Source organism: Protobothrops mucrosquamatus, unplaced genomic scaffold, assembly GCF_001527695.2.
Source record: "Protobothrops mucrosquamatus isolate PMUCROS unplaced genomic scaffold, P.Mucros_1.0 scaffold1921, whole genome shotgun sequence".
Classification (NCBI taxonomy): domain Eukaryota; kingdom Metazoa; phylum Chordata; class Lepidosauria; order Squamata; family Viperidae; genus Protobothrops; species Protobothrops mucrosquamatus.
The window spans coordinates 183376-200890 of NW_015388043.1; the positions used below are offsets into that span (position 1 = coordinate 183376).

The following is a 17515-nucleotide window of genomic DNA, read 5'->3' on the forward strand; positions in this document are numbered from 1 at the left end:
CAGTATGAACCATATATACTAATCTCACTGAAAAATTGCAGAATTGCAGTTTATTAGGGAGTTACTTATTTGTTCAGTAACAAATAGACATAGTGATGCTTGAAAGCTACTAGAACTATATTTTCAATGTTTCTTACATAAGAAATCTTACATAAGATTTCATTTAAATCTTAATTTGCTTCTTTGTGAAATTGTATCCAGTAGTGAAATAATTCATTAGCAATGCAAGAATATTGCTTGTATAGGATAGACAGCAATTATCTTTGTATGTTACCTTAAATATTGGCTATGTAGAAAGAATAACTGTTGCAGTTATTCCTCTTAGAGTAAAATTAGATGGTAGCTGCCAGTATATGCTAATTCCTATTTATCTTTAAGTTATATAGATTACTATATATAGAAATTGAAAGTGGGACCTTGTGCTTTGGAGAATGTTAAGAATCTTCTACCAGATTTTTATTATGGCAACATCTTGTATTTTTCAAGCAGAGAAAGAACCTGACAGATCTTGAAGAACCAGTATTTTACGAGCTGAGCTATTATTTACCAAATAATCCAAGAATATTTAATGTCAACAACTATTATTGATGGGAATACAAGGAAGCTTTTACCTCAGTAATTGCAGTTTTGCTTCAGGTGCCTTGGAGGGCATTCTCTTTATTTTAGGTGGAGGTTCTGTTGTGTCTTTCTATTTACTTTCTATTCTGATAAATTTCTAATAGTACACGCAAAAAGGTAAATATTGCAAGGGAAGAGAATAGATTTAACACTTCAATAAGATACAAATCAAGGAAGATAAGCAAGCTGGTAAATTCAATATAGTCAGCTACCACTCAGCTGAGAATTACTATATGAATTACTGTAGCTTTAATGTAGCACTGGTCTAAATTGGGTTATAATGCTCAATATCTCAATATTTTCTAAATGTAATAGTTTAAAGAGGCTATATACTGGTGATGGTCATATATCAGCACTGCAGCAGTGGCCTTGGTAGCAGCCTGGAATAGTCATGTGGGGGAGGCTCTGGACTGGATTGCTCCTATGCATGCTTTCTCTGTGCACTGATCTTGGGGTGCTCTTTAGTTTTCTGAAAGCTCCAAGAGATGAAACACAGAAACAACGTCTACTGAGCACAAGTGAGAGCCCATATTCAGACCTATATCATAGCAAATAAGGATGACAAAACATTGCTATTTCTCCACCCTTGTTGCATCTCCCTATAGCTGCCCAGCAGCCCTGTTCAAATGACCACTCCCTATTGAAGGGGTAGGGGGATCTAGGAATATTTTTAGGACCATGCTAAGGAATATTGCTATCCAGCAGGATTCCTCATATTCTCTTAAAAGTTGGACTCGGATTGGTTAAGCCCTATTGAGTTGCCAAGGAATAGTCTTGTGATGTTAACTGGACTGAGTATGATTATGTTATGTCCAAGAAAATGGAAAAGATCCTTTTGTCAGTCCAGCTACCTATTTATTAGATTTTGGCCACACTTGGTATATTAAAACAGCCAGAAGGTAACTGGAATGGGTTCATCCCGTTCTTTTGACTCTTGAGACAAGTGGTGAGCCCACCACTTGAAGAAGGTAGAGGTATGCCCCCTCCTGAAGAAGTCATGACTGGGCCCTTTCCTTTTGGAGAATTATCAGTCAGTTAATCAGTGGAACAAGTTGCCTCCAGAATTTGTGAATGCTACAACTCTGGAAGTTTTCAAAAAGAGATTGGACAACCATTTGTCTGAAACGTTATAGGGTTTTCTACCTAAGCAGGGGGTTGGACTAGAAGACCTCCAAGATTTCTTCCAACTCTGTTATTCTGTTCTGTTCTGTTCTATTCTCCAATCTTTCTGGTGAAGGTTGTGGGAAAGGTGATTGGATAATAGTTATAGAGGATCTTGGAGGAAACAAATTATATCTGTTTCAGTCTGGCTTCAGACCAGAGTATAGTACAGAGACAGCATTGGTTAGAGGTCTTTGTCAGAGCCAGGATAGCGGTGGTGCCCTCATTGTAATATTCCTTGATCCTTCGGTGATACACCTCCTTCCTTAGAAGTCAGTTCCAGTCAAAGGAGAGGGATTATGTCCGCAGCTCCTCACTAGTGGGGCGCCTGGTTTAGCTGCTCTTATTGCCATAATGTAATCTTTAGGTGGGGTTTTACACTTTGATTGGTTTTGTTCTTCATCATCTCCCAGTGATCTCCTTTGTAGTTTCATTTCCCTAACCTCTTCAGAAAGCCCACTGGGATTGATGAACATGGTGAGGCTATATGAGCACAATCTGATTCAAGACTCCTATCACATATACATTCCAGGTGAAGTGTAAAGCCTCTGGTAGAACTATGCACCAGCTCCCCAAGAAAAATCCCAAGATGCCTTTGAAGCCCATTCAAGGCCATTGATCACCTTGAATGGACTGAACAGGAGTACCGTGTTTCCCTGAAAATAAAACCCGGTCTTTCTTTCTTTCTTTCTTTCTTTCTTTCTTTCTTTCTTTCTTTCTTTCTTTCTTTCTTTCTTTCTTTCTTTCTTTCTTTCTTTCTTTCTTTCTTTCTTTCTTCCTTCCTTCCTTCCTTCCTTCCTTCCTTCCTTCCTTCCTTCCTTCCTTCCTTCCTCCAAAAGAGGCACCACGTCTTATTTTGGGGGGGGGTGTCTTTTACACTCACCTCTGGCACTGACAGCCCCGCCCAGCCGGCCCACTTCTTCTGCGGCATGCCCTGGTCTTTCTGGAAGGCCTCTGACTGCAAAATGCAGGCTGGGGGACGCTGCAGAAGAAGTGGGCTGGCGAGGAGAGGCAGGCTGCAATGATAAGTGGCTGCGGGGCGTGTGGGACAGTTCCACCCTCCCAGCCCCACCCTAGCTTGATTTTTAGGCATGCGCCTTGCCCCCAAACTATGGCTTATTTCTGGGGTAGAGCTTATAATAGCCCCCCCCCCCAATCAAGCTAGGACTTATTTTCCGGATAGGTCTTACTTTCGGGAAAACATGATAGACCATCCCTAGGGCTGATGACTGCTGGGTCCCACATCAAACTAGATCATATTGTGACCAGCTGTAAGTTGAGGGCATATACCAGTCCAGTATCTGATTTTTTTAGTATAAAAAGTACTGTGTTTCAATGGTTAGATGGCCTAAACATTGATATTTGAACATAGATCTTTTTGACATTTATATTTTATTGGGTTCTATTTTGAAATGTTAATTTATATTGCTAGTCCATGTATGATATGCCATATGCTAAATAAATAAATAAATATACTGTGCAGGAAATCCTACTTCCCTGAGCTGATCAGCTTATGATAAACAATTACATGGCTATAGAAGTGATAATTGTTTATTGAATCTTGAGATTGCACATGATTCTTCTGGTGGTCTGACTTTAGTAGACCACAGTAGAATACAGTGTTTTGTAAATGTAGTAGAAAATAATTTGATGTTTCTTTTTCTCTTCCTTGTTAAGTAGTTGGATCCAATGGCCTCTTCGATGGCAAACAGGAAAATGTAGAATGTATTATATGACATCTCTGTCATGAATTTTATTTTGAATGTATATACTCATGCATATATATATATCCTTGATAGCTGCAAAAATGCGAATCCCGGGCATATTTGTTCAATAACACAGCCTTCGATCTCTGGGAGAGGTATAAACCAGTTGTTTATTGCTAAAAAGATATTTAAAAACAATAAAAACAACTATTTACAATGTTAAAAGAAACAACTTAGCTTTCGCTGGTCCCCTGCCAGCGTCCTCAGAGTAAAGCTTAGGGGGTGGGGAGATTCTTTTTATACACCTTGCTGGCCTAACTGCTTACTCATTGCCCATGTGATAGGGCCATCCTTCCTGGCTAACTAATTGCCTTGGTTGTCCCGCCTTCTCTTTTTTGCACTCCAATTCCACACCTTTCCCCCCTCTCATCCTTGTCAATCTCCTCCCAGCACGATTGCTGCAGGTGTGCTCTCTAACCGCTCCCTCCTGCTCATTCCAGGCTGCGCGGGACAACCAAGGCAATTAGCCAGGAAGGATGGCCCTATCACACAGGCAATGAGTAAGCAGTTAGGCCAGCAAGGTGTATAAAAAGAATCTCCCCACCCCCTAAGCTTTACTCTGAGGACGCTGGCAGGGGACCAGCGAAAGCTAAGTTGTTTCTTTTAGCATTGTAAATAGTTGTTTTTATTGTTTTTAAATATCTTTTTAGCAATAAACAACTGGTTACCTTTAACTGGACAAAACAGTACATCATAGGGCAAAATATTTTGAACCAAAGTACCTCAGTAGGCTAACTTACAAAATCCGGGACCCATGACTTCTGTGGAAATGAAATTTGGCAAATTTTATAAAGCATTTTATGGCATAAAATTATTATAAAACCATTTATGATGTAATAGAAAATGTCATAAAACTTTTCTTCTGGGTCAACTCTTGGTGTTTGACTGTGCTGTATAGTTTAACATGGGCTACTTTCAAGGCAGATCAATGTCTGAATATCTCCTTGGATTTTTAAGAACTTTTCAAATATATTATAAGCTTTGCCATTATTGAAAGCACTGAGGAATCTTTTCAGAAATGTATCACTGAAATGAAAACCAAGAGTCACGGGTGTGTAGTTGCATTTATAAAAGGACAAAACTAGTCATTCATTATGGCCTGATGATCAAGTGATATGTAAAACCATAGGAATATATGCTCAAATAGTCCCTCCCTCCCTGGTGAGGATCATAAATCTCCAGTGTGAAAATATTTCTTATAAAACATAGCTCTATCTCAAGTCTGAGAGCTCATATAAGAAAAGTGTACATGGTTCATAGATTGTAACATTTGTCCTTTATAATTATATCTTAATGAAATTCCTGAGATAAAAATTAAAGGTATTCTGGGAGGAAACATATAAAGTGGCTATCTACATAGCATCTGAAAAACCTTTTTATTCATGTTAGTGATAGATTATTGTAATATTCCTTTGCATTATAAACATGACTAAAAATACATGTGTAATCTGATTTATAGACACTAGATATTATTCCTTTTTTGGGGTGTTAACAAAAAATAAAAAGGACAATCTCAATTTTCCTTTTTGGACAATCTCAATTTTCCTTTTTTCCCCTTAGGCTTATGCATCAGGATGTGACATTGTGATATTGGGGACAGATTTTGAAAGATTACAAATAATTCCTGGAGCAAAATATGGAAATATACAAGTGGGGTGTGTAGATTGTTCTATGCAGCAAGGGAAGGTAAGTAATAATGGTACTTAGGTTATATTCTAATTTGCTATACAATATGATTATAATAACATATCAAATTCTGTAAGTACTTGCTATTGGGAGTCATTCACATGGACCTATCTATATATCTATATCTATATTTATATATCTATAGGTATATATATACTTAAGTAGACTTAAATGGATAAATATACTTAAATAGATAACAATTTATAGCAAATGAGTACTCAATTATATTTCTGGCTTCAGATGTCTTTATTAATAATTATGCAATGCATTCCTATATACCTATTGAGCAAAGTGAGGACAAAAGTGCTTCACCACCTTGGTTTTCAAATTACACTGAGACAAAGATTTTTGTGTAAGCCAAAATTGCTGAGGGCCAAAACCAAACATTGATATTTAGATTATTTAGTATTAATTTAGCTTCTTTTAACATTTTAGTGCTTTAATTTTTTCAAGCAAATCAATATTAATACTTTAAAACCAGGATATTTAATTTTATTAATCAATTTTATTTTTAATTTAATTTTGTTCCAGTTAAAAGGAACTTAAATATTTGTGGTTTCTTTCCCCTATAGGTTGAATATAAATTATCAAATTTCTCAAAAGTTATTTTACTACTTGATAGTATGGTGTTTACAGTTTTTCTTTTCAGTTTATGGTACTTTTGTGCTTAGTGTATTTACTTTAGATTCTGTGTTATTTGGATGGAATTATAGTTGGCATTTTAGATCATATTGTGTGTCAATGATTTAGAATCACATTTTTTCTTGTATTTAATTTTTACAATATATCTTACTACATTTTTCCAATGATTCTGCAAAAATAGCATATGCAATATGTTTTTTAAAAATCAAAGCTGCCTATTAAATAAATTATATGTAAAAGCAGAAGTGAATTCAAACATCAGCATGATTTTTTGGCCATACTATTGTGTACTATGTGAAATTGTTGAAGAAATTTGTGTTGATGATTTGATTATTTCAAATTAATATATTAAAATATTTTTCAGTTTCCTAAAAATGTCTCAATCTGCTTGTTAAACTATTTTTACTATTTTTCATATATAGGTATAGATGTAAGATGTATATTGTTTGCCTTTATTTTGTACGCCACCCATAGTCATGCTGTTGAGTATTTATTTATAAATATTATAAATAAATAATTCTTTTATTGGCTGATGTTCTTTCAGCCAACAGGACATGACTAAATAAATGTCTGTGTCATATGAAATGGAGATTACAAAAACTGCTGACTTAAATTGCAATTTGTTTTAGATTGCAGCTGCTTATGGAAATGTAATTTGCATCTTTGAGCCAGTCAAACATCTAAAGCAGAAGAAGAATCATAATTCTGTAAGTGATTCATCTTTTCTGTCATATTAATTATATACATAATGTTATTTGCTTTGATTATTTCTGAAATCTAGTAAACTTTGAGTTATTAACAGTTACACAGATTTTTTTGAAATCATAATAGAGTGCATTGTACTTAAGACATTAAGAAAAGCTATATTGTTGACTTCAGTTTAAGTTAATGTTTACATGGAGTTTTGGTCAGTCTAATTTATTAATTTTATCCAACATTTGCACTGTTATTTAATAGCAACCAATGGCCGTCAGTCCTGAGGCTAGCTTTAGCTCCCATGATTTAAATTTTTATGAACTACTAGGCAATATATATTATAGAAACCATCCAATTAGCACCAGGCTTTTGTAAAGTGTCTGAAAAAAGTCAGTTTTCTTACAGTAATTTGGTAAAAAAAGGGAAAAAAAGTAGAGGAGTTGTTTGCTGTGTAAATTAAGTTTTTATTCAGACTTAAAGGTAAAAATAATATCAAAAGGAACCAATTTTGTAATGATTACATAGACAGTTTTCATAACTACCATATGGTATATATAATGCTGACTTTAGCATTTTTTTTCCTTCTCTGCCTATAGTCCTGGAATTTCCAGCTAGTTTCTCATCAAAGGATTAATTTGGACAGATTACAAGTAGCATTCTAGGAAGTGGAAAGTTTAAGTCACATTTGGTATGACTGACTTATCTTAATATTAAAATGACTGAAGATTTTAGCCATTTATGTATTTATTCCATAAAAGAGTATCTCGGGTGTCCTGAAAGTACAAATGACCTTGGATTACAAAGCACTGTATGACTTATGCAACTGTAGTGTCTTTCATGATGCAACACTGATTATATTTTCAATTACATTTCAAAATTAATTGTCCACATGATGAGTTTTAATGAATTTGCTTGAAAAACACTAAAACAAAATTAGAGTTTTTCAGAGGGAGAAAAAAGAAATATGCTAATGTAAAGTAACATCTAAGAACTGAAGATGAATATTTTCCATGTTTACTCACTGAAGCTAGCTAATTGGAGGAAATGGACACTTACCTCTTGAATTGCTTTATACAAGTTTCTTGTTTAAGCATTTCAGGAAATAAGTACTAGCTTGAATGAATATAACTGACACATTATGAAACAGAAGGAACATTGCAGCACAATCTTTCATGCTTCATGCTGTAATAAAGTTTATTTAAATCAATGCAACCTATTCTAGGATCAATATATATTGGATTATAATGATCAAACTTTGCTTTTAATAAAGTTTATTTTGTGGAATAGATTAATATTTTGTATGATACCTGTTTCATGAATGATCTGCTGTGCAAGTCAATAGTTTCTACTTTGCATTGTTAAACTTGGTTTTAGTGTTTTTCTTTCCATAATAATGGCTAACCAGATATATAGTTTATTTCCATTTATGCTAAATGTTTATTTTAAAAAAGTACAAATGTTTAAAAACATTCTTTGCCATATCAGTATTCTGGTTTGATAAAAATACTTCTGTTAGATTTATTACAAAGTTCAGCAACAGTTTCAGCTGATTACATGCTGGATTTAAGCATTTCACATTGTGTTTTATGTGATTTTAGGGATTATCTTTTCAATGGCAGAATTCAGATCAGATTTGCTTGGAACATATTGTACATAATTTAACCTGGGATCCCACAGGTAAGGACAGATACTTTTCTTAGTTTTCTCTCTGATCTAGTTCTATTTTAAACATTTCTAGTCACTTTTTAGTATAGTTGCAGATGTTCTAAATCAGGGATGTCAAACTGCCGGCCCGTGGGCTGGATGCATCACGAGGAAACTACGCCCACCCCATTGCTGGCAATGGGGAAAAAGCTCCAATACGTCGTGCGACGTCACGTGATGTTGCAAGTTTGACATGTCTGCTCTAAATTATCAAAGCAAGGCAAGAATATACACCCACACAATAGGACATGCATATGTATATGTATGTATATCTTTTAACTGTTTACTATTAGCTTACTTTCAATTTGAGATTTCCTCCAGTTCTATAAATTAAAACAGCTCTTCTAGTATATAGCTATACAAAAGAAAAAGTTAAAATCCATAAGTTAAAAAATTACCAGGAGCAGTTTACTTGTTCATGAAGTATGTGTTCATTTTCAATTACTCAGGTTTTTTAGTTCGGATCTCTCACTTTCCTCACCTCTATACACAGAGACGTTGATGTTCCTTTGTGTTGTAAATGGATTGTTTTATTTATTCATTTTTATTTTTATCCCATAAAAATTATGGGATAATTAAATTATTTTATTATTTTTATAAATAACTAAGGCAATGAACATACCTAATACTCCTTCCTTCTATTTTCCCTTCTACAATCCCATGAGGTGGGTTGGGCTGAAAGAGAGAGTGACTGTCCAAGGTCAACCAGATGACTTGCGTGTGTAAGGTGGGACTAGAATTTAGTCTCCCAGTTTCTAGCTTAGTGCCTTAACCACCAAAGTGTTATTTATTTACTTAAATATTTTAAGTGTTTATGATGTAAAGATTGCAAAATATATATCCGTAAAATAAGCTGGTGTTTATATTATTTTAATATATATGTGCTTATAGTGGCATCTTGTATACTATATATTGGAATTTCAGTGCTTCTTTATCAGTATTTTAATTTGTAAACATCCTTTCATTTTTATATTCATATGAGGTAATCTTTTACTGAGGGTTATACACATCTGTTTATAAGGCACCTAAAAATTAAATATACTGTATTTTCCGGCGTATAAGACGACTTTCTAAACCCTGAAAATCTTCTTAAAAGTCGGGGGTCGTCTTATACCCCCAGTTGTCTTATACGCCGGAAAATACGGGTATTCTATTTTATTCCTTTATATAAGCTGAGGACGCGATGGGGGCGGCGGCCGGGAGCCACTGCCTCCCGTCCTGCTCCCCCTCCCTGGACACGGGGGCGGCGGCCAGGAGCTGTTGCCTCCCGTCCTGCTCCCCCTCCCCGCCCATTCAGCTGAGGACGCGATGGGGTGGCGGCCAGGAGCCGCTGCCTCCCATCCTGCTCCCTCTCCCTGCCCGTTCGGCGCCGTCTGCCTTTCATTCTCTCTCTCTCTCTCCTAACCTGGAGGGAGAGGGAGAGAGAGAAAGAGAGAAAGAGGAAAGAAAGAGAAGAGAAAGAGGAAAGAGAAAGAGAAGAGAGAGAGAGAAAGAGGAAAGAGAAAGAGGAAAGAGAAAGAGGAAAGAAAGAGAAGAGAAAGAGAGAGGAAAGAGGGAAAGAGAAAGAGGAAAGAGAAAGAGAGGAAAGAGAAGAGAAAGAAAGAGAGGAAAGAGAGAGAAAGAGGAAAGAGAAAGGAAGAGAGAGGAAAGAGAGAGAGAAAGTTAGAGGAAAGAGAAAGAGAAAGATAAGAGAGAGGAAAGAGAAAGAGGAAAGAGAAAGAGAGGAAAGAGAGAAAGAGAAGAGAGAGGAAAGAGGAAAGAGAGGAAAGAGAAAGAGATAAAGAGGGAGAGGAAAGAGAGAGGGGGAGAGGAAAGAGAAAAAGAGGAAAGGGAGAGAAGGAGAGGAAAGAGAGAAAGAAAGAGGGGGAGAGGAAAGAGAAAATGAGGAAAGAGAAAAAAGATTGAGAAAAGAGAGAGGAAAGAGATAAAGGAAAGGGAAGAGAAAGAGGAAAGAGAGAGGAAAGAGAAAGAGGAAAGAGAGAGAGAGACAGAGAAAGAGAGGAAAGAGAGAGAGAGAAAGTTAGAGGAAAGAGAGAAAGAGGAAAGAAAGAAAGAGAGAGGAAAGAAAGGAAAAAGAGAGGAGAGAGAGAGAGAGAGACCCTTTTGACATCTAAAATGAAGATAACACTGCATATATCCTTTTTTACCTTTATTTTATATATACACACACAAACACACACACACACACACACACACACACACACATATCATAAAGGTAAAAAAGGATATATGCAGTCTTATCTTCATTTTAGATATCAAAAGGGTTTTTGGGTTGCCTACCCCTGATATAGCCCAAACTCTATATTTTAACTGGAAAAGTTGGGGGTCGTCTTATACGCCCAGTCGGCTTATACGCCGGAAAATACGGTAATTGAATGTGTTATAGTTAAAGCAGTCACATGTTGACAGAATCAAACTATCTTTTATATTTTTCCAAATGGTAACCAATATAAATAGAGATTCACATTCCCATTTCATCTAATTGATTATAGTCTACAATTCAAACATTTCTATGGGACAAAAAGGAATAATTTTTAAAGTGATGTTCATTTGCTAGTTTTTTCAAATGTCTGTTTGTCTAGCTAACATCTATCTACAGCATGGTATTCTCCATGGTTTCATAGAACATAGTTCAGAGTTTTCATCTAAACATCTTGAATTCCATAGTGGCTTTTTGTCTTATTAGAGTTACACAACTCTGTGTTTTTTAATTTGAAAAATCTAGGTTCTCGTCTGTTGACTAGTTCCAGTTGTTTACAGCTTTGGTCTAATGTCAGTTTTGAAAATCTATCAGAAGATGAAAATCGTGAAAAAGCTGATTCTCAAAACTGGAGAATCATCTGGCAGAGCAAGTAAGAAATATATAAATATTGCCTTAATCATGTTTTTAAACTTGATCTGTAGTTTAGTGTAAGATAATATGTGTTGCATTTTATAAAATACAGCGAGAAACAGCATTTTATCTTTTAACCTGTAATACTAATAGTTTAGTTTTGCAATATCTCCGAACACATGCATGAAACATTTTTGTTTCACAGTACAAAAAGCAGTAAATTACAGTAATAATAATAATAACAACAACAACAACAACAATACAAAATATCCATTAGAAAGTTGGGGATTTCTTAAGATAGAAAGCCCTAAGAGAATCTATTGATCCAACATACTGTACAGAATAGGAAGGTCGAGATAAAAAGGTTCAATAAGTAACTCAAGATGCTATAATAGGAATCTTTAAAGGAAGATTCCTACTACTATTTCAAGGAAGAAGAATATTCCAGAGTGTACTCTGCTTATTTATATGCAAATAATAAATGAAATAACATCTGCTTTTATCTCAGAGAAATGCCTATCTATAACTGCTGTAAGGCATATTACCAATCTTGGCATAAGCATGAAGACCCCACAATTTTTTGCAGTTGATTGAGGTCTGTAACAGCAAAAGCAGATAATCAGATTTTGTACTGCCATATTGGCTAAGGCAGCAGCCCCAAACCTTTTGGGCACCAGGGAATGGTTCTGTGGAGAGAGGTTTTTCCACAGTCTGGAGGAGGTGTGGTTTCATGTGCTGCCTGCATCCTGCAGATGGGGCTTCACTTGTTTGCACAGCCTGGTGCTGGTCCATGGACCAGGGGTTGGGGACTCCTGGTTTAAGGTTTTAATATATCAAAAGCAACAACTTAAACCTGACTTGGTGACTGATAGCCAGTACAGTTGCTCCAGCAGATACACATTGTGCAAGGCTAGGTACTCATAAGGCATATAGCTACTGTGTTTTGCAACTTCCAGAAGAAGAGGTCAATACTAGTATGTGAACCATAGTAACTGGGCTATGCGTCTTCAACAAAGGACATAATTGATATCCCATCAATAGGTTCTTCTGACCATGAAAATCATTCTAAGGACAGTAAGGACTTTTAAGAGCAGCCCCAACTATATGCCTCTCATTTCTGAGGCTGGGCAAACTTCATTCAGGATAGGGATTATTCAATCGTAAGATCTTCATCTTGTCCGGATTCAGTCTCAAATTTCAAACTGCCTCTCTTTGTTCACTGATCACTGTTCAGAAAATGCAGCCTATCCCAGACCAGATTTATAAAGAAGTAGACCCAAATGTCACCAGCATTTTCATAACCCTTATTTGCAAAATTCCTGACATTTTGTCCTGATAGCTTCACATAAATATTAAAAACCATCAGAAACTAAATAGCGTCCTCTGTCAACCCATAGTGTATTGTAGCTGTCAAAATGCAAACATACATTTATTCAGTATTCATACTTTCTAAGGCCACCCTGGAAGTAGGAATTGGACTACTGTAACATAGTAGCCCCAACCTTTGACACATAGAGATGGTACAGGAGAATATAATGGCTAAGTGTATCAGAAGATGCTGAGAGATTAATAGAATCAAAAGAGTTGCATTCCTTCTGTTGCTTCTGCAGGAAGTCATCTGTTATGCCAGCCAAAGCTGATTCTATTTCCAAACAGTTCATGAACTGAGACTGAAAAGACCTAAAATAATCTGTATCTTACAAGAACATTTGCCAATATATAGATATTGTTCCTAAGAATGATGTCTTTAAAAACGTCTGTTTTGTGACAGAGAGATGATTGAAATAATTGGTTATGGAGAGACCATCTTCAGTGTTGTACAGGTCATTGCCTCCCTTATAGCTGGGAGCACTGCTTCATCACAAAAATGTTTTCAGCCCTTTCTCATTCAGGTAGTGTTCATTTAGCGACTGCTTTGCTTAGGGATCATTCACAGTAAAGACAGTGATAAAAAGTAACTTTACCAAGCAATCATTGCATTTATGATCTTCACAAATCTATAAAGCAAAAGAAAGCTGAAATAAGATTGTAAGTATAGTCACAGTTTCACTAAACAGCCACTTTATTTAACAACCAAGTTGCCTGCCCCAATTGTCACTAAATGAGGGCTACCTGTAAACTGTCTTTGATTAGCTAAAATAAGCCAAGATGCACCCAAGATAGATGGATGGATGAAATTTATTATAGATTGATCTGTGATGTTGTCATGATGAGTCAAAAGGCCATGTGGTAGGCTAGATCTTTAATTAACTCCACATATTCAGACATCAAAATATGAAAGAAATTTCTTCAAATTAGATCAGTTGCATTTGACACTTAAGTATGTTCCAATCAGAAGCAATATTTATGTTTATGGGAAAAGTGATTATATTCAAAAAGTGTCTAACAAATTTGTCACAACAAATTATTAAGCTTTTGAAATCTCTAATTACCATGCTTTCCCTTCCTTTTTATAGAACTGCTTCTCAAGTTCATCTAATGATGTTTTCACCAGATGGAGAATTTTTTGCTACTGCAGGGAAGGTATGATACGACTTCATTTTTTGTTTCAATTCATATCAACGTTTTGTGTAGAACATCAGTTTTATAATAGCAATAATAATAATGGTGAAATAATTGTAGTATTAATATATTCAAAGCTTTAGTTAGAAATAAAGTAGCAGAAAAAATAAATCAATTGAGGACCATAACAGAATTTTTCTCTGTGTGTATTATTAATAATAATTTAAAAAATAAGGAAAAAACTAGAAAAAATATGCTCTAAATTCAACAATGCTACGAAGTTATACTAAAATTGAAAGTGTTCTTCCTTGCCCCTTTGTCAAAAATTATAAAAACTGAAACATTAATAAAACAATAAATCATTCATATTGTAGTTTATAATGTAATCAAATATGAAATACACTATATTAAAATAGAAACCATTCTCTTCAATAAACAAAACCTACTTACAAGTGCATGTAAGAGTGGTAGCAGTAAAAAGCTGTGATCAGTTACTGAAACACTATGAAATCTTTAAAATACAATATAATTTGTTTACAAACTCAGTTAATGACCAGTGATTCAATTGCAAAAATGCTGAACAAGTAGTATGACCACTCAGTTCTGATGACTCAGCAACCATGTGGTCATATGATCGTGATTCAGGCACTTAGCAACCAGCTCACCCTTAACAATGGTTGCAATGTCTCACAATCATGTGATTGGCATTTGAAATCTCCCCAAGCATCTCCTACTCCATAGTGTGTGCATGCGACAATAGGACCCTTCACCTGCCCTCCAATACTGCACATCCATCCATGCTTGTGTGACGGTGTAAGAGCATTTTCCCACACTCTACAGCAGGGATGTCAAACTGCTGGCCCGCGGGCCAGATGTGTCATGCCAAAATCGCGCCCACCCCATTGCTGGCAATGGGAAAAAAGTCACGAAACATCACATGATGTCGCAAGTTTGACACCCGTGCTCTACAGCATCACAGCCCTACCTGGTTATGCTTACATAGTGTCACAAAAGCCATTTACATGCCCTTGCCTATCTTGCAAAGCCACTCCTGGCTGAGCTACACTTGTGTGGTACTTCAGCTGGCCTTACACAGCCTCCAACACTCTAGAACAGCTATCCCTGGCCTGGCCATGATCGTATGACACCACAACAGCCATTTATCTGCCCTCCAACCTTGCAAGAACTTGTTTCATATCAGTAAATCCATTCACTTCGCTTGTGGGAAGTTGCAAGAAAATCCTTTCTTAACAATCCACAATCCACAAGGCAAGGGGGGACTAAGTGATATGGTTACATGACATTGTGCTTATAGTTGCATTGCTTAGCAATGGAAATTCCAGTCCCAATTACTATCCTTAAATGTGGATTACTTATATAAGTAATTTCTTGTCATTTTCCTTTCATAAATAGGAATGTTACTGAATTGGACTATAGGCTAGTACATTTTATAAAAAATAATAGATTAAAAAGTGAATTTATGACTATGTTACAGTTGAAAAAAGTTATGTAGAAACTACAGAAATTAAATACATATATCATTTATTTATTCTTTTATACAGGATGATAGTCTTGTAAAGGTGTGGTATAACACTGATTGCTGGAAATCAGTAATTGCATCACAACATACAGTACCAGAAACCACCATGCAGGAACTCAATTTCTCATTTATTTATCTGGTTCATCCTCGGTCCGTTGACGGTTTTTCATGGCGAAAGACAAGCAACTACATGCCACGGTAAGAATAGCTACAAAATAAATAACATTCAGTAAATAAAAGTTGTGATTTCTTTATATTTTCATGTATATGATTTATATATTATAACTTATATTCTCTCTAGCATATGAGCCTGTGCACATGCACATTACTTATCAAACTTCTGCACCCAGGCACATAGAACATTAAATTATCCCAAAATAATAATAATAAATTTAAACACTAAAAAACTCATGGCTCATGAGTAGTCCTGCACAACTTGCTACTTCAGTTTAATTGCATCAGCAAAATTGTTTGGTGTCACCTCAGTGCAGACAGAGTGGAAGCTCCAGTCTTTTTCCTGCTTTGGAATTGGAGGACCAGCTAGTGACATGTCTGGCACAAGCTCAGAGCTTCCTATATATGTGCCCTCCTCTAAAAAAGGTTTAATTAATTTTCATCTTCCCTCTAACAAAGGTTTAACCAACTTCTGTTTAGTTTCAAGCCACATGGTTCAAAATAGCTATTGTTTTTTTAACTTTTTTTTCCACACACAGCATTAAAGGGAACATTGATTGTAACCAGTGTGATTTAATTAGACATTTATGATCAATTAATGCCTTATACTTTTAGAATTAACATATATATGTAGTCTCCGACTTACAGCTGGCCATTAGTGACTGTTCAAAGTTACAACAGACTTCCTCAGGACTACTTGGGAGTCAGAATCAAAGTTGTAATACCCCTTCCTGCAGTCACACGATTTCATTTTGGGCATTCGGCAACTGGCGCACATTCATGGCCACATGCAGCATCCTACGGTCATATGACTGCTTTTTTGTTTGTCAGTCATTGTTTATTTGGTCTTTTTGTTTCCTTTTTAGCTTTTTTATTGGCACTTTACGATGTGCAAATGTTTATATATCCATGTGTGTAGGTTATCTCATAATAAAAACAACAATAATCCATCTTTCTGACTCCTAATTCTTAACTCAGAACTTAGGTTTCCAGATTCACACATGCATTGGGAACTAGCAGTGTGTATATTAGAAATCTAGAATGTACAAGTAGCCCTTGACTCACTACTTTAATGTAGCCTGTCCATTATGATTGCAAGTTATGAAAGTCATTAAGCAAGGTGCCCACGTGATCACCTTGTTTAATGTCCCCAATTCCTGCTGTTCCCATTGTCATTAAGTAGGGTACAGGTGCGTCAGAGTTGTGGAAAGGCCCTGGGAGGCCTAGTGCAAGCCTAAAACTGCACTGTAGCACCTCTCCAGCTCACATGTGGCCTGTCCTGGGCTTCCTAAGGCTTCTCCCCAACTCCTGAGGCACCCCATGCTTTACTTCTCATATCACTGGGTCCCACATACCCCTCTCCATTCCCTGTCATAGTTTTAGTCCACTTCCTTTTTCCATAGATACCCTTTGAAAAATAGTTGTTCCACCACATAGCCTTGCCAAGTAGAAAGTGTGGTACTGTCCCAGAAGCGGGCACCATTTTGAGCAGTCTGACAGATGTTGTTTGGAAAAGAGTCAAGTGATCTGCCCCTCAGCTTCCCTATAGAATACAGAGGCCACATGGTTCCTTTCCAGAATTGGTGCCATTTTGAAACAGCCACAATTCTGTGCAGCCACTCCCAAAACTTCGCCTGCTTCTGAGACAATGCTGCACAGTTTCCATGTAGGAAGGCCATTCAGTGGAATGGTGGTTTTCCACAGAATATCAATGGAAAAGTTATGTGACCAAGCTGTAACCGGAATGGGAAAGAAGATGTGGGATCCAGCAGGGTAAGATGGGGGGGGGGAGATAGATGAGTGGTCCACTGCAGCGTCCCTGTGATCAGTCATAAGGGTGGGCAGATTGCCAAGTGCCCAATTTTTTTCAGGTGACCGTGGGCACGCTGCAGCAGCCATAACTTCAGGTAGGGGTCTTAAGTCTCTTCCTTCAGCGCTGTTGTAATTTTGAATGATCTCTGAATAATCGGTCATAAGTGGAGGATTACATGCATGCACTATTATCTTTTTATGAATTCATTGAAATGAATGACACTTTTTATATTTTTTTTGTTTTTTATACTTTGAACCTGCTTGGATTCACTCAGTTGAAATAGTATAAAAATATATGTGATAAATAATAAAATAATAATAAAAGAAAACTGTAATCCTGCATTAAGCATCAATGTTTCCAAGAGGTTTTTAAGCATCTAT

The 17515-nt window shown here is 36.3% G+C and overlaps 1 protein-coding gene across 1 annotated transcript in view; it reads left to right on the forward strand.

Moving 5' to 3' along the window:
- DMXL1 (Dmx like 1) overlaps positions 1–17515 on the forward strand; it is an 83406-nt gene that overhangs the window by 2399 nt on the left and 63492 nt on the right. The window contains exons 2-7 of the mRNA XM_015823578.1: positions 5106–5231; positions 6503–6580; positions 8168–8246; positions 10999–11125; positions 13563–13629; positions 15171–15346. Coding sequence (XP_015679064.1) covers positions 5106–5231; positions 6503–6580; positions 8168–8246; positions 10999–11125; positions 13563–13629; positions 15171–15346 — 653 coding nt within the window. The remainder of the gene's footprint in view (positions 1–5105; positions 5232–6502; positions 6581–8167; positions 8247–10998; positions 11126–13562; positions 13630–15170; positions 15347–17515) is intronic.